Consider the following 23,799-nt stretch of genomic DNA (forward strand, 5'->3'; position numbering starts at 1 on the left):
TGCCATTTTCTAATTGGTATATCCATATTATATATTTTTGTATCTTTCAATCTGTTGGTCATTCTGATCTCCTTTGTCTCATACATGTTTATGAGATCAGAATTAAACAAAAAGGGTGGGGGGGGGGGGGGGGTATGCATTGTGCTCCTGAAAAGCTTCAAAAGGGAACGAACAATGATACACAAACTCTGAGAAGGTGAACTGAGTTGCATTATGATTCGGACAAGCATCGAGGACGTGGGAGCAACTGCTCAGGTGAGCATTCATGAAGAGAATGATGAAGAATCCTTAATATGGGACTGTAGAGAAGTTGCCAACGTATGACAGATTGCGAAAACCTGTCCTAAAATCTTTAGTGGAGACACACGACAACATGAATAAGGTGGTAAACAAAGTGGTGGATGTAAGAAAGCTCGACGCGCATGAAAGAGAAGAGTTCATCGACAGGGTTCTTAAGGTAACTGAGGAAGACAATGAGAAGTTCTTGAGGAAACTAAGAAATAGAATCGACGAGTAAGTTATTACTTCATCGTTGGTTGCTACTCATTATCCTTGTAGAGTTTAGCTTGTGCTCATGCTTTAGGTTTGGTTTTATTTGCCAGAGCAGGGATTGAACTTCCTACTGCAGAAGTCGGATTTGAGAAGTTAACACTCGAGGCTGATTGCTTCATTGGTGAAAGAGCTCTGCCTACACTCCCAAATGCTGCCCGTAACATTGCAGAGACAGCTTTGAGCTGCTTTGGCATAAAGCTGCCTGAGAGAGCGAAACTAAAAATATTAAATGACGTTTCTGGGATCATAAAGCCTTCCAGTAAGCTTATTGTACTTCAACACAGTAAAACTAGGTTGAAAGTGCAGTAAAAAATGTGGTGGACTATTGTGCTTTTGAGACAGCAACTAATACTGTAGACTAAATTGCATGTCCTGGTTGTTACTAAGGTTGACAATTCTTGTCTTAGACAGTTTTCCGGGAGATCTGTAATAATACTTCTATGCCTCTAACCCTAACTTTCATGTCCCTTTTTGTTTGGTGATAGGATGACGCTTCTATTAGGCCCGCCATCTAGTGGAAAAACGACCCTTTTGTTGGCTCTGGTGGGCAGGTTAACACCCAGCTTAAAGGTTGGTTGAATCAGATACAATTATCATTAGAACAAAGAAACTACAGATGTAGTTTAACTTTTGACAATGTGGAACAGGCAAGTGGAGAAATCACTTACAATGGACACAAGCTCAACGAATTTGTTCCCCAGAAGACAGCAGTAGATGTCAGCCAGAACGATGTTCATGTCGCAGAGATGACTGTAGGAGAAACACTAGAATTCTCGGCAAGGTGCCAAGGGGTTGGATCTAGATATGGTACTGATAATCACTACCTCCGATGCTCTATCTTTTTCTTGATTGATGCATTTCACATGACTAAGATGGCAAGCTTCCATACATCGCACATACCTAGTACTTACTTCATTAGATTGTACTTCCATTTCTAACTTTTACGACTATCCCTAGAACTCTTGAAGGAGGTCACAAGTAGGGAGAAAGAAGCCAGTATTGTTCATGATGCAGATATTGATCTTTTTATGAAGGTAGCATCGGATAATTCAATGTATTTGGAGATTAATTGTCATTGTCAACTAGGTGTGATCTTTATCCTGTTGGCTTGTTTTCCATGTTTCATTAGGCAACTGCACTGGATGGAGTTGGGAGCGGTCTTATTACCGACTATGTTCTCAAGGTAAGATGGAGAATATAGTTTATTTCCAGGCAACTCTGAGCAAGTGTGCAGACAAACGAAATAAACATAAGTCCTACCTTATTCAGAAGATAACAGAAATGCCACACATTGTTGCTTTGGCTCATTTAACAATGTTAGATTTCAGATGGATTTTGACGCCCTTTTCTTGATGGCCTAAAAAAGGTTGAATCTTTCAATTTCATCCTGCATCGATGTTACCTATAAAAAGTAATTCAGATTTTGGGACTTAAGGAGTGTCGGGACACCATTGTGGGTGATCAAATGAAACGTGGAATTTCAGGAGGCCAAAAGAACACCTGTTACTACAGGTTCTTTACACATCTTCTGTTTATTATGATTAAAACCACAAGACTCTTATCTAGGTTGTTACAGGGGAGATGATTGTTAGGCCATCAAAAACACTATTTATGGATGAAATATCCACAGGCCTAGACAGCTCGACCACGCTTCAGGTGGTTAAGTGTTTGCAACAGATTGCACACCTCACAAAGGCTACCATCCTGATGTCTCTCCTCCAGCTAGCTCCAGAGACATTTAACCTCTTCGATGATATTGTCCTCTTATCACAAGGCCAGACTGTCTATCACGGCCCACGAGAGCATGTCATAGAGTTTTTTGAGAGCTGTGGGTTCAAGTGTCCTGAAAGAAAGGGAATTGCTGATTTCCTGCAAGAGGTAATGATATAGTAATCAGTTAGTCTCAGCACTGTACCAAAACTAACATGGGAACTAATATGATATATACAGGTGATGTCTGAAAAGGACCAGGAACAGTACTGGACTGACGGAAACGAACCGTATAAGTACATTCCAGTCAGTGAATTTGCAGAAAGATTCAAGCACTTTCATGTTGGTGTACATCTTCAACATAAACTTTCAGTCCCTTATAAAAAAGACCAGAGTCACAAAGCAGCTCTCGTTTATGACAAATACTTAGTTCCAAGAAAAGTGCTTTTCAAAGCCATCTTTGACAAGGAATGGCTTCTCATAAAGAGAAATTCTTTCTTCTATGTGTTTAAGACTGTCCAAATCATTATTGTGGCGATGATTGCATCAACTGTGTTCTTGAGGACTAAACTTCATGCTCGGAACGAAGAGGATGGTGCTGTCTATGTCGGTGCTCTAGTTTTCGGCATGATCATCAACACATTCAATGGTTACGTAGAAATCTCACTCACTATACAGAGACTTCCAGTCTTGTATAAGCACAGGGACCTACTTTTCCATCGACCTTGGGCTTTCACTATACCGAACTTTCTCCTAAGGATACCAATATCTTTGAGTCTGTCGTGTGGATGGTCACAACATATTATACAATTGGATTCGCCCCTGAAGTTAGCAGGTAACTCTTTCTTTCCGTAAGTTTTCTTTCCTCATGGCTGATGGTCGGAGTATTTAAGGTAATATTATGTGTACGCGTTTTATGTTTGGTCCTTTCATGGACAGAAAAGTCTTAACGTGAAGCAACTTATTTTTTGTCAGGTTTTTCAAGCAACTCCTGTGGGTATTCTTGATTCAACAAGTGGCTGTTGGATCGTTCAGGCTTATTGCGGGGATATGCAAGATGATGATTATCTCAAAAACCGATGGCTCTCTTACTCTTCTGCTTGTGTTCCTCTTGGGTGGCTTCATCCTTCTTCTCGGTCAGTTCAAAAACTTAAGCACAACAGTACCATATTACTTGTGATTCAGCATATGAAAATAAACAAAAGACAGCGATTGCAATCTCAATGGCTTTTGATTGTCAATCTTGTTCACCAAATATGCTTTCCTGACACAACTAACATGTCATGTAGATCAAATTCCGGTCTGGTGGAGGTGGGCTTATTGGGTTTCACCGCTGAGCTACGGGTACAATGCTGTCACAGTGAATGAAATGTTTGCCTCAAGATTGGTGTGTGTTTGTATTTTCTAGAACACAAGGTCAGGTAACTTGAGGAAGGGTCTTATGTTGGGTATTTGGTCTCATGACAGGGCTCAGACAACGTTACAAGATTGGGAGTGGCAGTGTTAAAGCAATTCGATGTTTTTTCAGAAGAGAAATGGTACTGGATAGGCATAGCTGCTCTCTTTGGGTTCACAGTTCTCTTCAACGTACTTTTTACTATTGCTCTCGTGTACCTCAACCGTAAGTTCTGGTGCTCCTGTTGGCCTCTGACATAGATTTGCACCATTACAACATCTTACCTTCCAAATTTTCTGTTCAACATGGCAGCTCTTGGAAAACCACAAGGTACAATATCCCAAGATCAGGCAACAGTACTGCAAACATACCAAGAGAAAGGCCACAAAAAGGACTCATTGCCTAGATCTCCCTCAGCCACTGAGACATGTAGCAGCCGATTGACATACATTAATCTAGAATCAAGACTTTAGTCAGGAGTATCATATTGTCCCATAGTTTTCCTCAAACTAGAAGATATGTCTGTGCCAGCAGGGGTGAAAGCTTACTCCACCTCCAACTGGACAAACAGAAATGAAGGCTTGAGTGTCGGTGCCACAGGAGGTACTGCACGTAAGGGAGGAATGATTCTGCCGTTCACACCTTTATCCATGTCTTTCTACAATGTAAATTACTTTGTAGATATGCCCCAGGTAAGAACTGACATCTTTGTCATCCGTTCTTGTCATTCATAGTTAATAACAATACACTGTATGGTTCTATTTTGCTTGCATGTATTGCATTAAACTTTCGTGTTGACACAGTCCATAAAAGAAAAGGGAGCAACTGAGAAGAAACTCCAATTACTTCATGAACTAACTGGTGCATTTAGGCCTGGAGTTTTGACTGCATTGATGGGAGTAAGTGGAGCAGGTAAAACCACATTGATGGATGTTTTAGCTGGAAGAAAGACACGGGGTTACATCGAAGGTGAAATTAGAATATCTGGATTTCCAAAACAACAAGAAACATTTGCTCGAATTTCAGGATACTGTGAACAATATGATATCCACTCACCTCAAGTAACTGTCCATGAGTCTTTGGTCTACTCTGCTTTCTTTCGGCTCCCTAAGGACGTTGGCATGGAAGAAATACTGGCAAGAACTTGTCTTCTGTATTGGATTTCCCGCAAACCTGAATGTATAATTTAAACAGTGGATAATGCTGTTTTGTTCTTACAATGGCAAATTTTTGTGGGTGAAGTGATGCATCTAGTTGAGTTAGATAATCTCAAGGAAGCGATGGTGGGGATTCCGGGAGTTACTGGATTGTCGACAGAACAGAGAAAGAGATTAACTATAGCCGTTGAACTTGTTGCCAATCCCCCCATCTTATTCATGGATGAGCCGACTTCTGGTCTGGACGCAAGAGCAGCAGCTATTGTAATGAGAACCGTGAGAAACACAGTGGACACAGGGAGGACAGTCGTCTGTACAATACATCAACCTGGGATCGATATATTTGCAGCGTTTGACGAGGTAAAGTGCAAAACAAATTAAATTTCTCTCTTTGGAGCTTAATTTACTCTTAACACGTAGTATGATGCATCAGTTGTTTCTGATGAAAAGAGGTGGCCAAGTGATATACGCAGGACCAATAGGCTGGCAATACCAATGCATCACCGATTACTTTGAGGTACGTCGCACATCAGCATTCTCCTTGCACACACACGTAGACAGAAACTAGACATATCAAGCGAACACAACCTAATGCGGGCAATACCTGGAGTTCCCAAAATCAGATAACAGTGCAATCCAGCAGCATGGATGCTTGAAATGAGTTCAGTTGCTGCAGAATCCCGACACAGTATTGATTTTGGAGAGTACTACAAATCGACACCTTTATATCAGTAAGCACACATCAAGAAACCAGCTAAGTGTACACATCATTCACAAACTACAAGCAATGATCTGATTTATGTTCTTTCTTTCCAGGCAAAATAACGTCGTTAGTTAAAGAGTTGAGCAGCCCGCCTCCCGGTGCAAAGGACCTATACTTTCCTAAGCAGTATTCACAGTCGACATGGGGCCAGTTCAAATTCTGCCTCTGGAAACAACAATGGACTTACTGGAGAAGCCCTGACTATAACCTCTCCAGATTTTTCTTCACTTTGGCTGCTGCACTCATGGTCGGATTGATATTCTGAAGAGTAGGCACGAAAAGGTTCCTATCTAACTCTCAACATCTTTTCCTAAATCTAACCAAGAATTGACAAGCAGTATCTGCTGCCTGCTTCGTTGTTTTATATATTAGGGAAAACAACACTGACCTCATGACAATTATCGGAGCCATGTATGCTTCTGTATTGTTTGTTGGAATAAACAATTGTGGAACAGTGCAACCGGTGGTAGCTGTTGATAGAACCGTGTTCTATAGGGAGAGGGCTGCAGGAATGTACTCTGCACTGCCTCATGCAATGGCACAGGTTTGAGTTATCTTAATCTTAACGCCACACTCCTATTACCACATTGTCAAATGCACAAAAACAACAAGTTTTATGTTTCTTGTTCATCAGTCTTAGAAACAACGACGACTTTGCACAAGCATATGAACTAAGTTTGCTACCTCATATCTTAACCAACATTTTCTTGGTGCATGATATGCAGGTTGTTGCAGAAGTACCTTACATATTCGTCCAAACATCGTATTACACGCTCGTAGTGTATGCAATGGTGAGCTTTGAATGGGAAGCTGCTAAGTTCTTCTGGTTCTTCTTCGTCACCTTCTTCTCGTTTCTCTATTTCACATACTACGGTATGATGACCGTGTCCATGTCGCCCAACCTACAAGTAGCAGCAATCTGCTCAAATGCTTTCTACTATCTTTTCAACCTGTTCTCAGGTTTCTTCGTTCCAGGACCAGTAAGTGAGCTTCACTCGGACAATCTGTATTATGTTAATAATGTCCGAACCTAGGAAAACTCAAACTTCCCCAATGTTGAAATGACAGAAAATTTCCAAGTGGTGGATGTGGTATTATTGGAGTTGCCCGATGGCTTGGGCGGTCTACGGTTTGATCCTCTCCCAATATGGAAACATTGACGACACCATCAACGTGCTCGGGATGTCGATGAAACCGATCGTTAAAGCTTACACTGAAGACTATTTTGGATACAACATGGGGTTCATGGGACCAGTTGCAGCTGTATTAGCTGGCTTTGCATTCTTCTTTGCCTTCATGTATGCATACTGCATTAAGACACTCAATTTCCAGAAGAGATAGAAAACATGCATGTCCTAAGGTGATGCAATTCGTAACTATGTGCAAGAAAAATATCACCTAACTGCATTTCCATTGAATGTCTGAAAATAACATAAATACCATTATTATGATTCGATGTTGTGGAAGCAAGTCAAGTGGTACGAGGTACAATTTTCCCAGGACGTGGATCAAAAGGTGGGATGACATGCAACACAAATTACGATAGTAAATGTGCCGATGAGCCAACCACGTATTTTTAACTTAATATTTGTCTATATTTTTACAAAACTTATTCATCTTATACAATGAGTCTCACAATTTGACTACTAAACCTTACGCGACTACTAGAAAACGCCCACTACCTTATAGCGAATAAAATTAATTCACGTCATTAATATTTTATATTATTATTGCATCCTCCGATTTCGACACACAAATTTCACATTTCGGTTTCTTGAATTGATTAATCTGAACCAACTTTGACGGTACAAAGTCGCCATAGAAATTAGCAACACCTACCTAAGGCTGCTACTACCCATATTTATTGATTTCTTCTAGGGTTCATCTGTTCATTATTTGGGGGCTAGGGTCTGGACCAACTTTCCCTTGTATTATTTCATCCACAAGTTATTTTCATTATTCATTATACATATATCAGTTAAAAAAATTAAATGATTCCCTATATTATAAATTTTACTATATTTATGATCGAATAAGATTTATGTAAAAGTTTAAATTTTAACTATAATTAATTAACATTTGAAATAATTTTAATTATGATTAGTTAGTATTTGCTGTGAACTCTTACTCTTGATAACAATAAGTTAACTAACCATTTCAAAATGTTGTACTTCTTCTAGCGCATGTCGATGAATTTGTGTATTTACAGAATAATTCATACAAGTAATTTTTTTTATATATATACATAAATTTCAATATAAAATGTAGTATTAATTTATAAATAAAAATCATACTAAAATATACATACAAAAAAATTGATATTTTTTCAAGTATCCTTCACCAATAAAAAGAAGGGTAAAAATTACACTTTTGGTCCTATACGATAGAGAGTGTAGCATAGGCTAAAAAAGTTATAGTATGTGGGACAAAAAATGTTATAATTTTTTAAGTTATAGGACTAAATGTGCTATAATTTTTATCCTATGAAACTAAATGTGCTAAGCCCATAAACTAAGGAATAAAAAATACAATTTCCTCTATAGTAGAGAATAAAAAATGCAATTTTCCCTAAGAATAATATAGGACGAATTTTACAATGTATTCTAATGCTGCAACACCAAATAGTTTTAATTGGATCAATAAATTTATATAAAGTAAGATAAATATTCGTACTAACAATAAATTCACATTAAATGAGATAAATACGGACGCACTAATAAAAATGGAACTAATGACCCACATCCTCCCACCAAACCATTCCTACCAAACTATTCCTAATATTGTCCTCAAACTCAAAGTGTAATGCTGTTGGTGCCGACTCTTCTGGTATTTATGTCATAGTTATTGCCGCCGTGTTGGGCGATCCATTTAGTACAACTCTAGATGGTAATTGCTACTATCAATATTGGTATAGATTCATTATTAGTAGAAATTAAATTGAGTCGAGTTGAATAATATATTACATAGTTTATTTTTATTTGGGGATTAATTATATTTAAATTTTCTCTAAAATACAAAATTATCCTTTTCCTCAAAAAAAGGTAATTTCTGGGTCAGTCAAGTTTCATACAACCCAATCCAATTTAAAAACGCAAGAATTCTTATCTTATTTTGTAATTTCTTGATTTTTGAGGTGTAAAATTGTTAAGTGGAAATTTTAGGATGTCTGAACCTATCACTTTGCAATGAATTCATCAACGTAAATTAAGCAGAATATACAATGAGGGGAAACGAATCATTCTCACTACCCAATTTTTATCGCTTTAAACTCCAAACAATGCGCCAAATAACATAAAAGAAGTGAGAATAGGATTCTTGATAGATAAGAAAAAGAAACATATTCTTTAACCATTTCCACCAATCCAAACACACCAAAAATTCTAGTTTGAACCTGATCCGATCAAATTTGAACTAATTATATGACAAGATAAGCGTAATATACTAGTCGTATAATTGGTGTACAGTTTAGGAAAAGTGACCAATCATATCATAAGTGTGATACACTTATCTTGTAATTAGTTTGATTCGACTAAACCTGATATGGGTAAGAATTTTCCAAATAATAGCCTCAAAATTCCTATATGAACTTGATTTTTAAGGCCTCGTTTGGCAGATTGGATCATTTTATTTCAAATTATATTGCATCTTTTATTTCATTCAATATACACACGTTTCATATATAAAGATGGCATCATGCATTTTATTTGGGAAAAATTTTTATCTGCATGATATGTATATGTTAAATGGAGCAAAATATACAATAATATCTACAGTGAAAAATCCAATTTGCTCTTTTGGCTTTATTTTTCATTCTGAAATTCAATTTTTATTTTCATTTTCACAAGCAAACAATAATATATTGGCGCATGCACCTCGTTGTTGAAGCAATTCATGAAATAAGCATCCATGCAGACAAATGCTTATGCATATTTCAAGAAAGTCATGTTATCATCAAGAATGAAAGAAAAAGACAACACAAGTACGTGTTCTTAGCGGTTGCATATGTAAGAGTTCGTCGCCAACCTTAAATCTTGAAAATTGATTTATTGTTTTGGTTCTGGTCGGCGAAATAGATCTTTTTCTGAAAATTGATTTGCCAAGAAAAATAAGAAAGATTGAATTAATTTAAAATTAAAAAATAGTTTAAGATATCGAGTATCGACAAGAAAAATACACCAACTCAACCAAAAAAATCAATATACCTTCAACAAAATAAGAAAATAATCCAAAGATCTATACGACTCGACCCACTCAAACCCACGACCCGCTAGGATATTCATTAATTTGGCTCTCATCCAATGGTTGCTATACTGGCACATGACCTGTTCGAATTCTGACATATAAGTGCCTATAAATATATATTGGATGTCCATTTTACAGGTGTGTAATAAGCATTAATTACTATCAGTTCCTACTTTGTGAGACATGGCATAGTGCCATACCTTATAAGCTTGTACCTTTTTCTAATTTAAACTTTGGAAGACCTTTAGCTAATCTAATATTTGTGTATGCAAGCCAACTTTCACTAGTTCAGTTCGAAAAACTTGTCTGGATCTGAACGTCTGATCGTTCGCCAAGTAAGAATTCTGTTAGCTTTAGGTGGTCGATTACTTTGATTCAAATAAAATATTGTTTATGGTTTAATTTTTTAAAAAATAAAAATATAATAATTACTAGATTAATTTTGTGTGAATATCACAATAGATAGACGTAGTGATGATGCCAGATCATTACATGGTGGATTATACATGAGATTATCATGTGTAACTTTGCTGTCTGCCTTATTTTGATGATTGCGATCATGGTTCATTTCTATTGAGTTCAAACACATCATTGTCACGGCTCTTACGTCTCACTCACTTTAGAGAGAGAGAGAGAGAGAACAAGTCATAAACCTTGTGTCAGTCATAAACCTTGTGATATAAATTGCCCTGATAAAAAGCGAGCTCAAAGGTACAAGTAGGAGAGAGGAGAGAGAGAGAAGGAGAGAGGGAGAGGGGAGGGAAAGAGCAGGAGATCACAATAAGAAGGAGAGCTACCCCTACCATACTCTCTTTCTGTTTATTGTTTTTTTCTCTCTTCTCTCTTCCTTGCTCTTGGCACTGCCTTAACAACATTGCTCACATACAGACCAAACATTCTCTTCCCAGATTTTTCTGCCACCATGTTTTCATTAAATGGGAGCAGCACTCGGGTAATTCGACTCAAAATTCATTCCTTTTCGGCTATTCTTTAACCGGTTTTTACTGTTTGTCATGTTTTTAATTTCTTCTGCTCTCCCCCGGATTTCACAAGCTCGCATTTTTATGTGTTCATTTTCGTGATATTTTTGGTGTTCTGATCTCAGATTGGAAAACTAGCCCAGCCCGTTTCCTGAATCTCAGTTCACGAAACAACCCGTTTCAAGAAAAGTTATAAAAATCAAATCTTTTTGGCAATCCAAAGTATCCCCTGTTCAATTCATCAAAGGGGGGAAATGTAACAAATATTATCTTTTTTTCTTGAAATCCGAGGTTTAATGGTTCGTTTTTGTTGGATTCTGTGTAGAACAATCCTCTTTATGGGGTGTCCAAAAGCTTGACACAATCTGCGCAAAAACATAAATCAGCTCCGCCATTGGTGGTGGCTGCTGTGAGCTCAAATGCCAGGCCAAGAGATGGAAACGTCCTTGCAGTGGAAAATACTTTGAAGGAGATGACAGCAAATCCTCCGTCAACATCATCATCGGGGATTGCGAAAGATTCAAGTTCCTCCGTTGCTGGTGGTGTGGAAGATGTGTACGGTGAGGATACCGCCACGGAGGATCAGTTCATTACTCCCTGGACTGTCAGTGTTGCCAGGTGATAAATCGATCTATTCTATAATTCTTTCTTCTTTTTTGTTTTGTTTAGTGTGTGTTTGTGTTGTGTGCTTTCTTAAGTTTTGGGGAGTTTCAACGATTTATGTATTTCCGTTTTGTGTTTTCTGTTTATAGGCCTTTTGCCCCCTAATTATTTTCTGGCTGAAGTTTTACTAAGGAATTGTATGCTATGTGTTTATGTATGAAAATTGATGTTTATTTAGTCGATCTTATTCATAGTTTTCAAGATGTTCTATTCAGTACCGTTTAAGATTACCTTCTCAAGTCGACGGCTGATTTTCAGTTTGTTAAGGAAAACACAACTAAGTGTAAGATAAGATCTCTTGCAGTGTTGTTAGTTAATTATGATTGCCTTTTGAGTTCTTGTGCTTGATAACCTTTAATCTTATGCAGAGAGAAATGACGGTTCCATTTTCCTTATTGGGTGGAGTGCTTTATGGTAGCCTAATAGCCATATGAACGGATGATTCTAACTTTAGTTGAGCTTCCAGAGTTAAATACAAATGAAAGAGAATAATAATGTATTGACACAATTTCGGTGATGGGCTGGAATTTTCTGGCCTAATCTTGTGTGTTCTGTGTTTACTGTATACCATGTAATAATTCAACAATTCTTGTTTGAGATCGTGATCTGTTTACTTCTATAATTTCTCCTCCTTTTTTAGTGGGTATCCATTGTTGCGCGATCCCCGCTACAATAAAGGCCTTGCCTTTAGTGACAAAGAGAGGGATGCTCACTTTTTACGTGGTCTACTTCCTCCAGAGGTTATCAGCCAAGACCTCCAGGTAACATTATAGACTCCGCCTTCCAATTTTCTGATCTAAGGTTCTTATGTTCCAGTCTTTACAGCTTTGGTGACTGTTCTGATTGCATATTTGGGTTATTCTACTGAGTAGGTTAAGAAAATGATGCACAATATGCGCCAATACCAAGTACCACTGCAAAGGTACATGGCAATGATGGATCTTCAGGTGACTACTTACCTGGTTATGTTGTTTGTATGATCTTTTTATTCCATTCACAGACTTGTAGATGTGATGTGCGGCATCCATGAAACTCCAGGACATGCATAATAACAACTAAATGTTTGCTTACTTTTAGAAATCCCTTAATTCGTCCAGTTTACTTTTAATCCTTCAAATAAATCCCATCCATTGCTGGTTTTTAAACTTTTGCCATCATCTTCAGGAGAGAAATGAACGTCTGTTCTACAAGCTTCTCATTGACAATGTTGAGGAGCTACTTCCAGTTGTCTACACTCCAACTGTGGGTGAAGCATGCCAAAAGTACGGGAGCATTTTCCGGCAACCCCAGGGTCTGTTTATCAGTCTGAAAGAAAAGTATGTATCACCCAAGTAGTATAAGAGATCCGAGTTTAGTTGTTGGAAGGTCCTTATCACAGTTTACTGATTAAAGGAAGTATCTGCAGGGGGAAAATCCTTGAGGTATTGAAAAATTGGCCTGAGAAGAAGATTCAAGTTATTGTCGTGACAGATGGAGAGCGGATCTTGGGACTTGGGGACCTTGGATGCCAGGTAAAAAAATAGATCTTTCTTCCCTTTTCCTGTTATTTATTTTTTTGAAAAATATGAGTTTTATCGCTATTGTGAAGCAACTGACTTAAAGCTTTATGCAACTACGGCCCCTTACATTTACTCTGATGTTTGTGCTTTAATAGAGCATGTAGTATCTTCCATATTTCTTCCATAATTTATAATTCTTTTTAATCTCACCAGGGAATGGGGATACCTGTTGGAAAGCTTTCTTTATATACAGCTCTTGGTGGCATCCGTCCTTCTGCTGTAAGTATCTGCAAGACTAGTTTTACATTTTTCTTGAAGGACTAATCCAGATATTGTGTTTTGGTTCCATCTTAGTCTTTCCTTGTGTAGTTAGTTCGAACTTGCATTTCTATATGTTCTATGTTAGATACAAAGTCTAAGTGGCCTCAAACGCCATGTCTCCAGGCTGCATGAGTTCTTCTCCATTTTTTATTGGTGTGTTTTCTGGGGATTAAAACTAGATGCTAGTGACTTCACCTCTTTACATCTATAAATTCTGGTCACATAGTTTGTACTTAAAGTCTTGAGATGGTGAATGGGTCACAGCCCGAAACATTTTAAAGAAATTTTGTACTTCATTTTTAACTCATAATTTCAGTGTCTGCTCCACCAAATTGCTATTTTGGTTTGTATTTATGGTAAAATTGTTGATAGTATCTATTTTACTTTTGGTTCATGCCAGTGCTTGCCTGTGACAATTGATGTCGGTACAAATAACGAGCAGCTGTTACATGATGAATTTTACATTGGGCTCAGAAGAAAAAGAGCTACAGGGCAGGTAAATGATCTGTCACTTAGTGTGCTACTCATCAAAATGAGCCGTAAAGGCAGTCAAGATTTCCCAGCTAACTTTAAACTGAATTTATCTTCATAATCAGGAGTATGCTGAGCTTATGGATGAGTTCATGTCTGCAGTTAAGCAGAATTATGGAGAGAAAGTCCTTATTCAGGTTAGAAACTTCTGAATATCGTGTTTCCCATTTTTTCTGCAATTCTGATTCTTAACAATATTTTCCCACTGAGAATCTTTCAGTTTGAAGACTTCGCAAATCACAATGCTTTCGATCTCCTAGAGAAGTATGGATCTACACATCTTGTTTTCAATGATGATATTCAGGTAACTGTGTTAATTGCTCGCTGTATACATTCTGAAGTATGTACTCCGTCCGTGTCTTCATATTCTATTTTCCTGTTTTGTGTGTGTAGACACATGCATCAGTTCTCCGGCTTGGTAAAGTGGCTTACTTTCAGATAGCTATTGGTATTTTAATCATTAACGTGCACCTTTTCATTTGCATCAGGGTACTGCATCTGTGGTCCTAGCAGGGCTTATGGCTGCACTTAATTTAGTAGCGGGGACCTTGGCTGAACACAGATTCTTATTCCTTGGAGCTGGAGAGGTGCGTTTCAACTACTTATTTCAATATACTTGCTTTCTTGTTTTGCTTCAATGTACATCAAATGAAGTATAAATTTGAGTTGTAGATGACATATGGTTGATGTAAACACTATTCCAACATTTATATTTAGAATTCGTTTTGCCCCTTGTGCCCGGGAAGTTAGAATCTCTTTTACTGGCACCATGTGTCATCGTTTCCAGTCTGATGCGGGCTTTGGACTTTCTTCCTTGTTGTTATCAATGCAGGCTGGCACTGGTATTGCTGAACTCATAGCACTTGAAATGTCAAAGCAGGTGAAATAATGATACACATTATGCATTTTCACGATGAGGCTGACATCAAATTAAGGAAACTTGTGAATAATATTTATAGTTCCTTCTATCTGCAGACGGGTGCCCCATTGGAAGAGACTCGTAAGAAGATTTGGCTTGTGGACTCAAAAGTATTTGAGCGTATAATTTCTCGTTCTACTTTCTCTTATTTTCATATCTGATCTTGAACACTCACGATCTTCTTTGTAGGGGCTGATTGTTAGGTCCCGTATGGACTCACTTCAACATTTTAAGAGGCCCTGGGCCCATGAACATGAACCTGTCAAAAACTTGCTAGATGCTGTGAAGGTAAGAGCCCTACTCCCCACCCCCACCCCGACTATGTTTGTATGTGTGTGTGAATAGAAGATCTGTTGCCAGAATATGAACGAGCTAGTGCATGATATGCGCTTCTTACCTGCATTTTTATGACAGGCTATTAGACCAACAGTATTAATTGGATCATCAGGAGCAGGCAGAACTTTTACAAAAGAAGTTGTTGAGGCCATGGCATCCTATAACGAGGTACATCTTTTGTCATAAACTAATAGTTTCATTAATGTGGAAATTTGTAGTCAACTTACTCCAAAAGTGAACAATTTTCGTTCCAGAAACCTGTTATTCTTGCCCTCTCCAACCCAACCTCACAGTCCGAGTGTACTGCTGAGGAAGCCTATAAATGGAGCCAGGTAATGTTATCACAACTTCAGTCTTTAATATGCGCTATTGATCTTTCATAAAGTAATCTTATTCATCCCATTTTGTTAATTTCAACTTATTTCTCCTGTCCCACTCATGGTTCAGGGCCGAGCCATTTTTGCCAGTGGGAGCCCATTTGCTCCTGTTGAATATAACGGCAAACTTTACGCTTCAGGCCAGGTCAAGTCTCACATCCCTTCCTCAATTTATTTCGTTGTGAAACTCGGGATCCTTGTATTAACTTCTTCATTAAAATGTTTCATCGTCTAGGCAAATAACGCTTACATCTTTCCTGGATTTGGCCTCGGTTTGATAATTTCTGGTGCAATACGTGTCCATGATGACATGCTTCTCGCAGCCTGTGAGTTAACCAAGTTCATCTGCATATCATGGAAAAGTAAGCAACAATGTAAAAGTTCATTCACATTGCTAATCTTGTTCTGTTTCTTGAATCAGCGGAAGCATTAGCCACACAGGTTAGCCAAGAGAACCTCAATAACGGACTCATATATCCACCATTTGCAAACATCAGAAAGATTTCAGCCCACATTGCAGCCAGAGTAGCAGCTAAAGCATACGAGCTTGGTACTAACGTTCTCCGGTCATATGATGTGCTAAACTTGCAAGAGGCATGTAATCCATTATGTCTGAATATTTTTTGCTCTTCTTTCACTTACAGGCCTGGCGACCCGTCTACCGCAACCAAGAAATCTCGTAGAATATGCAGAAAGCTGTATGTACAGCCCCAATTACCATAACTATCGTTGAACCAGTTCAAGAAGACATAGATATTGTCATTCCCCTGGTTTAGTGGCCACATTTTTCGCCTTCAGTTTTCTCATGTTTTCTGGTCCTAACCTTCGTTTCTTACAGTTTTCTTGTACTTACAGATTCACGAATCGTTTGCAGACGCTATAAGGTGGTTGAATGTAAAATGTAGTTGAATCCCGAATGATTGGGTAGTGAACTCCTACACAGTTATTATTATTTTTTTTCTTTTGGAAAAAGAAAAATAACTAGAAAAGTGGAAGCATTTGAACGGAGATGCAAAATTAGTATTTCTGAAAATTTGAATTTGAAGCTACATCTCTAAATCCTTTAATCCAAATACAACCAAAAGTAAGAAAACATCAAGCGGGTTGCATGATCAACAAAAATGAAAAGCTTGTAAAGTTGGAATGAGTTAAGAATGTGTCCCATGTTTCCTTGTTGGGAAGTTGCATCACATGCTTTATCGTGGCCAGTATAAAGTTTGATGAAATCCATAAAACTCTCCCAGAGGCTCAGCTGGGACAAGCCTATGAAGACCAACGCTTCCCACCTGCAGGTCCTTCAGCTTAAGGATCTGATCGTAATATATCCATGCCTGCTTCATCATCCTCTTAGGGTCTGCATCTGATGAACACAGTTGAAAGGTGTAAACAAGAGATGGTCGAATGTGGGGAAGCTACTGCAAGATCCAGCCCTCCTTTCCAGTTTCTTGAGACATTTTTGGACCGTGAGAGACCTCGACTAATTGTGAAAGGACCTTGTTGAGAAAGAAGTTGCACCGAAAGTAGCCAAGCAAGCAAGAGTGACATGGAAAGCCATCCATCTGAAATTAGAAAGAAAAAGATAGAAATAGTCTAGAATGAGGTGATCTTTATAACAGCACCACTCATCTTCCACCAAAAAAGTGAAAATAGTACAAGTAATTAATGAATCAATAAGGGCAGAAGGGATTGTCTTAAATATAAAAATTAAATGTCATGCAAGTCATTTTTGAAATCTCAGCATACTCTGAGAAGCAAGACATACCACTTCTGGGGCCATGTTAACCAGGTTCATTCTCTTCTTTCTACGAGAAGGAATGTCTTGCTAATTTATGCATCCGGTCTTGGTTATCTACTGGATTGAATTCCGGGACTTGACGTAAGTTTCACAGCTTGATATCCCCTGCCAGTCTCCTTTCCCTGGCTTGTGGAAACTGAGCATTCGTGGCAATAATCTTTTTTCCGTGGTATTCTAGAAACCACAACACAGATGATCTGTTAACATGAAAGAGAAGATATATCAGAGACCAGAAAAATGTAAAGCCTCTTAAATCAGCTCAAGTGATTACAGCTGGGCTTGTACAAGAACGTTGCTAGCAACAGATAAAATGGTTTTCTTTGCATTAATCCATCTGTAACAGCTAATATCAGCATTATCTGTTAAATGACGCATACATGGTTGATAAGTAAAATTCTCTCATAAAGCTATCCAAACAGCCCTAAAATCTTCTGATTCAGACCCTAAAGTTTTGTTTGATGTTTAAAATGTTTATCTACAAATTGCTGTGTTTCCCTACCTGTAAATCTTATAGCTTCTGAGTTTCTGAATACAAGCAAAACAGTACAGCCCTAAAAGAAAAACGAAAAAAGGAAATAACATACTGGCCCATAAGATGAAAAGCAGCTACAAAGATAGTTTGATATGGCCATACAAGTCACTCCAAAAAAAGCTAATACAAGCTTATATACCAATACCTTGACATTTACAGACTCATATCGGCTCATGGGTGTTATGATCATGGATATCCTGTCTCACTTGTATTACAAGTGAGGGGCTATATTTGGGGACCACTGCGAGATAGACAGAAATGGAACTCATTTCCTGCAAAGACTGGAAGAATATCTCCTGACCTTCTAGCATTCTCTCAAGCTTCCTCAACAAAGAAATTTGGGAGTGACAGAGATAGGAAGCAAATCCAGCTAATCTTGCCTATCTCAAATTGCCAAAATAAAATGTAGAGGAACTTCTCATATATAATGCAGATAGAAATCTTCTCTGGCGGATGATAGGATTATACATATAGACATCTAAAGAAGAATCAAGAAAGATGACGACGACACAAAAGTCATACAACTTAGAATTAGGAAGAAAAAACAGGATTGAAACTGAATTAGTGGTTTCGTCAAAGTTGAAGTAATCCAGTAAGATTAAGTTGCAGGATGAAACTAGCAGTCATTTATTTGAAGTTGAAAAGATGCGCAAAATGAAGAGTTTGCCACAATCAACCATTTTGAACAGTTCTCTAATTCCAAAAAGAGGAGCAGATATAGAAAGGAAAATATGAACTTAAAAGGAAATAGGGGCAGTTTCAATATTTTAAACATTAATCCATTAAATCATTGAAAAGCTTATTTTGTACTGCAGTACATTTCTGGTGTACTTCGCGTAGCAATTGTCTTCTCAAATAACGTACCTCTTTGCATGGTTGCCAGCTCAGTTGGAGTTGTGGATTATGTGACTTTTGTTTCTCGAGGACAACCACGAGTCTCCTTGCCTCAGAGTTGAAGACCAATCATTTATAGCAAATTTCAATTCTGTCCATGGAATACAGGTACATAATGGTTATTGATAGCATAAAACAGTAAATGCACTCCACGGAAGTACAGGTAAGTAATGGTTAAATCAATTGATAGCATAAAAGAGTAAAGACACACGGGTAATGATATTAAACATACTAACATATTCTGGAAAGCAAAATGGCTACAGCTAAGCTGCACTTGTATAAGAAGCTAAGCAAGAGATGCGAAATAGTTCCCTTAGCATTAGCAGGTACAAATATGCATTACTCAGCGTGCCTTACGAGTCACAAATAATTAAGTACATAGTTGATAAGAAATAAATCCTCGCCGAGATAGATCTCAACCCAAATATATTCTGATTTTCGGCCCTGAGAATGAAGCCCATATTTTATTTGATGTTTGTAATATTTGTGCATCTTGCCTTTTCTCTATAATAGAAAATGCCAGCTAAGTATTACATGTGAATTTAATACCTTATGATTCTTGAAATTCAAGTAAAATGCAAGCAAGGACGAGTTATCAAAAAAGGGAACAATAAATGAAAGAAACAACAGGTCATAAGATAAAAACCAGCACTAATACATTGTTACTTCATCTCTTACCTATCTACAGCTAAGACAAATTAAAATTATAGCCAAATCACCAGATAGGTATTTAAGGAGTCTCCAGACTATACTAAATGAGAAGGATGTGAGCATACACGAGATTGGGGGGGGGGGGGGAGCAACCATTTTCTGATGCAAACTGCTCAGAATTGTCTAGCTTCACCTTGCTTGAGTCTGTACTGTTGATGAAGCTCTTGAACAAAATGCTGATTTGCCTCTACGGATTCCCAGGTAGCCTTAGCGAGAGTGGCAAAGACTCGAATTGGACAATGCTGGTGTCTCCTAAAGTCAGCTGGGACATGCTTACCAGTTCTTGTCCTTCAGGAACAACTGACTCTGGCCCGATGATTCGATTATGAGATGTTCCTGCTCCATCATCCTTGGGAAAATATGCATTTGGTGGCCATAGTTGAAATGGAAAGGGCATAAAAGCGGGCTTGAGGGAGAGATCAAGGGAAGGTGAGTTGATCATATCTTCCTCTTGAGATGAAGAAAGCATGAGGTTTTCATTGTTGGTACCAAGTACAGGAGATGGGAAGCTAAACTGTTCTGGAGTTGATGAATTTTTCTCCTGATATCCAAACCAAAAATTCCTTCATGCAACCGTAATACATTCTATGATGGGGTACACATGTGCCATGTGAACACTTTACTCTACCAAAAAATACACAATGGAATATTTTGACACTTATTTGAAGGTCAAGATAGAAAGCAGCCATGCCATGAGAACATGTATAAATAAATTAGCAACAACTAATGGGAAAGCTAAGATATAAATTACCTGCACTTAAAATAAATTTTGGTGCCGGGATTAACCAATTATTCACAATGCAATTTTCCCTCGATGAGGAAGTTTTGACATATTATATAGTCAAGATAAAAGAGAAAAAAGCAGCAATACTGACCTTGTCTGGCACGATGTCAAAGAGGCTGGCTTTTTTCTTTTTTCTATTTGCATTGCTCTGACGAATAAAGTACTTTTGTGCGTGGCTAGCTACCTGAGTTGGAGTCCTTGAAGGAACGTAATTTCTTGATATACCACGCCAGTCTCCTTTCCCCAAATGTTGCAAACCTAATAAGAATTGCCTGTGCTCTTCTTCTGTCCAGGGTACTCCTGCATATAGAAAAACAGATAATGTGCTCATGCCAAAGCACAAGAATGATCCATTACCATAATGTATGAATTCATGGCATATGATAACTAACATGAGATTCCTCTATACAGAGTTGACTTCTGTGTTAATTTAACCTTCTGGTGCTTATTTGCCTAATACTTTGGAAGTAATCTTTACAGCCTAAAATGGTCTTCGAACTCATCTTCTAGCATATGCCTGAAATGAAAAAGCTGTACAACCGACAAATCATTAGCTTGTCGTCAACAGCCAACATCTTAGGCTTGGCGATATGACCCTATTATACGTGATAACGTCGTGTCGTTATTGTATGACATATACAACCAGCGCACACGTGCATTAAATGTCAGAGACAAAGATACACGACACATCAAAAAGATCATCTTCTAGCACATGCCTGAAATGACAAAGCTGTACAACCAACAAATCATTAGCTTGTCGTTATGACCTTATTATGCATGACAATGTCATGTCGTTATTGTATATATGATATATACAACCAACGCACATGTACATCAAATGTCAGAGACAAAGATACACAGCACAACTGAAAGATCATCTTCTAGCATATGCCTGAAATGACAAAGCCGTACGACCGACAAATCATTAGCTTGTCGTTATGACCCTATTATGCGTGATAATGTCGTGTCGTTATTGTATATATGATATATACAACCAACACACACGTATATTAAGTAGACAAATTAAGATACACGACACACCTGAAAGATCCGCGATATCCCATAAAGGCGGATCCAATAACATGAGCAGGGAAAAAGAATGTCTCACGAAAGTAATAAAGAACTAAACCAGAGTGAAAATGAAGTAAATGTCTACTTCATTCCAGAAATTAATGGTAACAGAAAGCACACTACCCCACCCCGGCAACCCACCGCCGCTAAAACCACGACCAAAACAAGGAAAAAGAAAAGCAAGACAAAGGAAGGCCCCAAAAGGGCACGAATTCAATGAATGTTAGTTATTAAACTTTAATCCAAGCGAATTTTAAAACAATTTTTTGTTATTCAAGATTACCTAAAAGGTTCCAACTTTTTGTTTCTGCCCTTTATTAAACAATATAGAGTCAATCTCCATAGACAGAGAGCATTCCAGACAGACTGTATAAAACATGCAATGAGTTAATCATCACTTTTCATCAACTTAAACAGAGTTTTCACACTTAAATCCTGAAATTAATCAAATGCCCAGCACAATGATCAACATAAAACCCAAAATTAACAAAGTATTCAAACATGCAATACCAACAAAAGCAGCGAAATACACTAGATCACCTCATTTAAATTCAGCAAACAAATCAAACTAAACTAACCAGCTCAAATTAAGTTCTTCCACTGAATCTTGAAATTCATTCACATGCAAAACACAAACACCAAGAATCAATACAAAACCAACCCAATTAATCCCACATGCAAAGTTAACAAACACAACATTCAAACCAAATTAACTCAATTAACCAACATGCAAACACTGGGCTTTTGTAGTTAACTTTGAAAATTGATCCACATGCAAAATAAAACCCACAAGCAAGAAATTCACACAAATCCACCATATTATTCCCACATCCAAAGGTTCCCCCCCCCCCAAAAAAAAAAAAAAAAAAAACCTTTTCTTTATGGTGAAAAAAAAAAGTCGCAACCTTTCTTTCTCAGAGGTCGGCGGCAAGGAGCAAATCCATGATCCAGATCATCAGAATGATACCCATCCGGCGAATCCGCTGTGCCGGGGAAATGCGAGATATTTCCCATGCTGGCACTTTTCTTGATGAAGGATCCATCCGTCAACCTCACACCAAACAGCCTCAGCCCTCCTCCACCGCCTGTTCTTGCTGTACAAGAGCGCGTGTTGTGGCCATTGCTGTTGCAATGGGAGCAACGCCGAGGCATCGTTCTCTCCTCTCACTCTATATATACACACAGGAGGATTATAGATACATGAAGTTGATGTATAGAAATGTGTGTGTGTTTGCATGTGAAGCGAGGGAGTCTAGGAAAAAGTGAATTTATAGTAGCTTTGGACGTGTTTAAGAATGGGATTATAAGGGGATAATTACAATTACAGGTTATTATGATTTACGCGGTTGTCGTTTGTTTGACTCCTTTGTGTTTTCTTACACACACCACAATGACTCATCTACCCCTGCCCGGATTAATGGAGTGGTCAACTTTAAGTGTTTTGATATTAAATTTAGGGATAATTACACTCTCCTATCCTAAGATTTGGTGTAATTACATATAGATCTCCTATAATTTAAAATTACATTTAGCACCTTTGAGGTTTGCTTTCGTCTAATAAATAAATCTTTCTACTAGTCAAGATTCACTGAATTTGCTGATATTAACATAAAAATTGAATAAAAATTAATATTTACCCCTAATTGACTTATTACTATTTTTTCGGATTAAACTATCCTTGTATTGGTGAAAATGAAGACATATAAGAATAATTTGATTTTTAAAAGCTTTATTTAACTTGCAATAAGTCAGTAATAAGCTAATTATGGATAAATACAGATTTTTTTTCGATTTTTTTGTTAATATTAACAAATTTGATAAATTTTGACTAACGAAAAGACTTATTTGTTAAATGGAATCAAACCTCAGGAGTACTAATGTAATTTCCAAACCACAGAGAATTTATGTGTAATTAGACCAAACCTCATAAAAGAAGAGTATAGTTATCACTTAAATTTATGCTGCATTTTTGTGTATTAAATATCCCTTAAATATTTTGTTTTACCAAATACTAATTAAAATATTTTATTAATTTTGAAACATCTTAGAAAATATTTTGAAAACCTTATAAGTTAACCCGAACGTGGCCTTTTATTGTCGGAAGAGACTCAACAATATGTTACATATTTATTTGATCGGTTATTTCTTTTTAAATTATACAGTAATTATAAATATTTATAATGCACTTGATATGTAACTCAATTAAGTGTGACAAATAAAGTTGGAGCTAAAACCTTTTCTTAAAGAAAAGGATTTATGACTAATTTTAAGTTTAATTTGAATTTGGGATAATTTTTTATCAAAATAATATCTATTTTAATTCAATCAATTTATACATCATAGTGTTTTTTTAATACAATTAAATCTTATTCATTTGAATATTCTATTAATCCAATTAGAGTATAAATATTTGCGTTCAATTAAACCAAATTACATCCAAAATCAAGGACATATATATGAGTTTGATTTGTAAAAATAACAAAAATATTTATTCAGATTAAATTAGTAGGAGTGAATTAATTAATATCATGCTATATAATTAATCATTATTTTTAAATTATAAATA

At 37.3% G+C, this 23,799-nt stretch overlaps 2 protein-coding genes and 1 pseudogene across 8 annotated transcripts; 2 read left to right on the forward strand and 1 right to left on the reverse strand.

Moving 5' to 3' along the window:
• Positions 1-156: 156 nt before the first annotated feature.
• On the forward strand, positions 157-6,948 carry LOC105157833 (ABC transporter G family member 29-like; annotated as a pseudogene). Its single transcript, XR_016064704.1, has 20 exons — positions 157-513; positions 603-815; positions 1,038-1,122; positions 1,200-1,359; positions 1,510-1,586; positions 1,682-1,735; positions 1,973-2,051; positions 2,117-2,430; positions 2,503-3,097; positions 3,238-3,398; positions 3,552-3,649; positions 3,730-3,883; positions 3,971-4,350; positions 4,462-5,175; positions 5,249-5,331; positions 5,412-5,546; positions 5,632-5,860; positions 5,951-6,122; positions 6,304-6,558; positions 6,647-6,948. The product of XR_016064704.1 is annotated as an ABC transporter G family member 29-like (transcript).
• Positions 6,949-10,491: 3,543 nt separating this feature from the next.
• On the forward strand, positions 10,492-16,398 carry LOC110011221 (NADP-dependent malic enzyme, chloroplastic). The gene is made up of 20 exons (XM_011074126.3): positions 10,492-10,772; positions 11,126-11,418; positions 12,104-12,224; positions 12,336-12,410; positions 12,628-12,779; positions 12,869-12,974; positions 13,176-13,241; positions 13,684-13,779; positions 13,880-13,951; positions 14,035-14,118; positions 14,303-14,401; positions 14,647-14,694; positions 14,790-14,843; positions 14,923-15,021; positions 15,148-15,237; positions 15,324-15,401; positions 15,517-15,591; positions 15,682-15,772; positions 15,868-15,996; positions 16,091-16,398. Exons 1-20 carry the CDS (start codon positions 10,743-10,745, stop codon positions 16,177-16,179), a joined length of 1,947 nt encoding a protein of 648 aa, XP_011072428.1. The 5' UTR covers positions 10,492-10,742; the 3' UTR covers positions 16,180-16,398.
• A 46-nt stretch (positions 16,399-16,444) lies between these two features.
• LOC105157685 (transcription factor MYBS3) lies at positions 16,445-22,490 on the reverse strand. 6 transcript variants are annotated; one of them, XR_016064354.1, is made up of 6 exons: positions 22,139-22,490; positions 20,254-20,462; positions 19,512-19,919; positions 18,638-18,758; positions 17,209-17,438; positions 16,445-17,005 (listed from the first exon to the last, which is right to left on the reverse strand). XR_016064354.1 is itself a non-coding variant. In XM_088878039.1 (3 exons), exons 1-3 carry the CDS (start codon positions 22,383-22,385, stop codon positions 19,566-19,568), a joined length of 810 nt encoding a protein of 269 aa, XP_088734165.1. In that variant the 5' UTR covers positions 22,386-22,490; the 3' UTR covers positions 19,260-19,565. The 6 variants fall into 6 exon arrangements, 1 of the variants encoding a protein (XP_088734165.1); XR_016064355.1 differs by having other exon boundaries at positions 19,444-19,919; XR_016064357.1 differs by lacking the exon at positions 19,512-19,919 and having other exon boundaries at positions 20,254-20,693; positions 22,139-22,248.
• Between the last annotated feature and the right edge of the window lie 1,309 nt (positions 22,491-23,799).

Source organism: Sesamum indicum, linkage group LG3 (genome assembly GCF_026168435.1).
Source record: "Sesamum indicum cultivar Baizhima isolate 11 linkage group LG3, ASM2616843v1, whole genome shotgun sequence".
In the NCBI taxonomy this organism is placed as follows: domain Eukaryota; kingdom Viridiplantae; phylum Streptophyta; class Magnoliopsida; order Lamiales; family Pedaliaceae; genus Sesamum; species Sesamum indicum.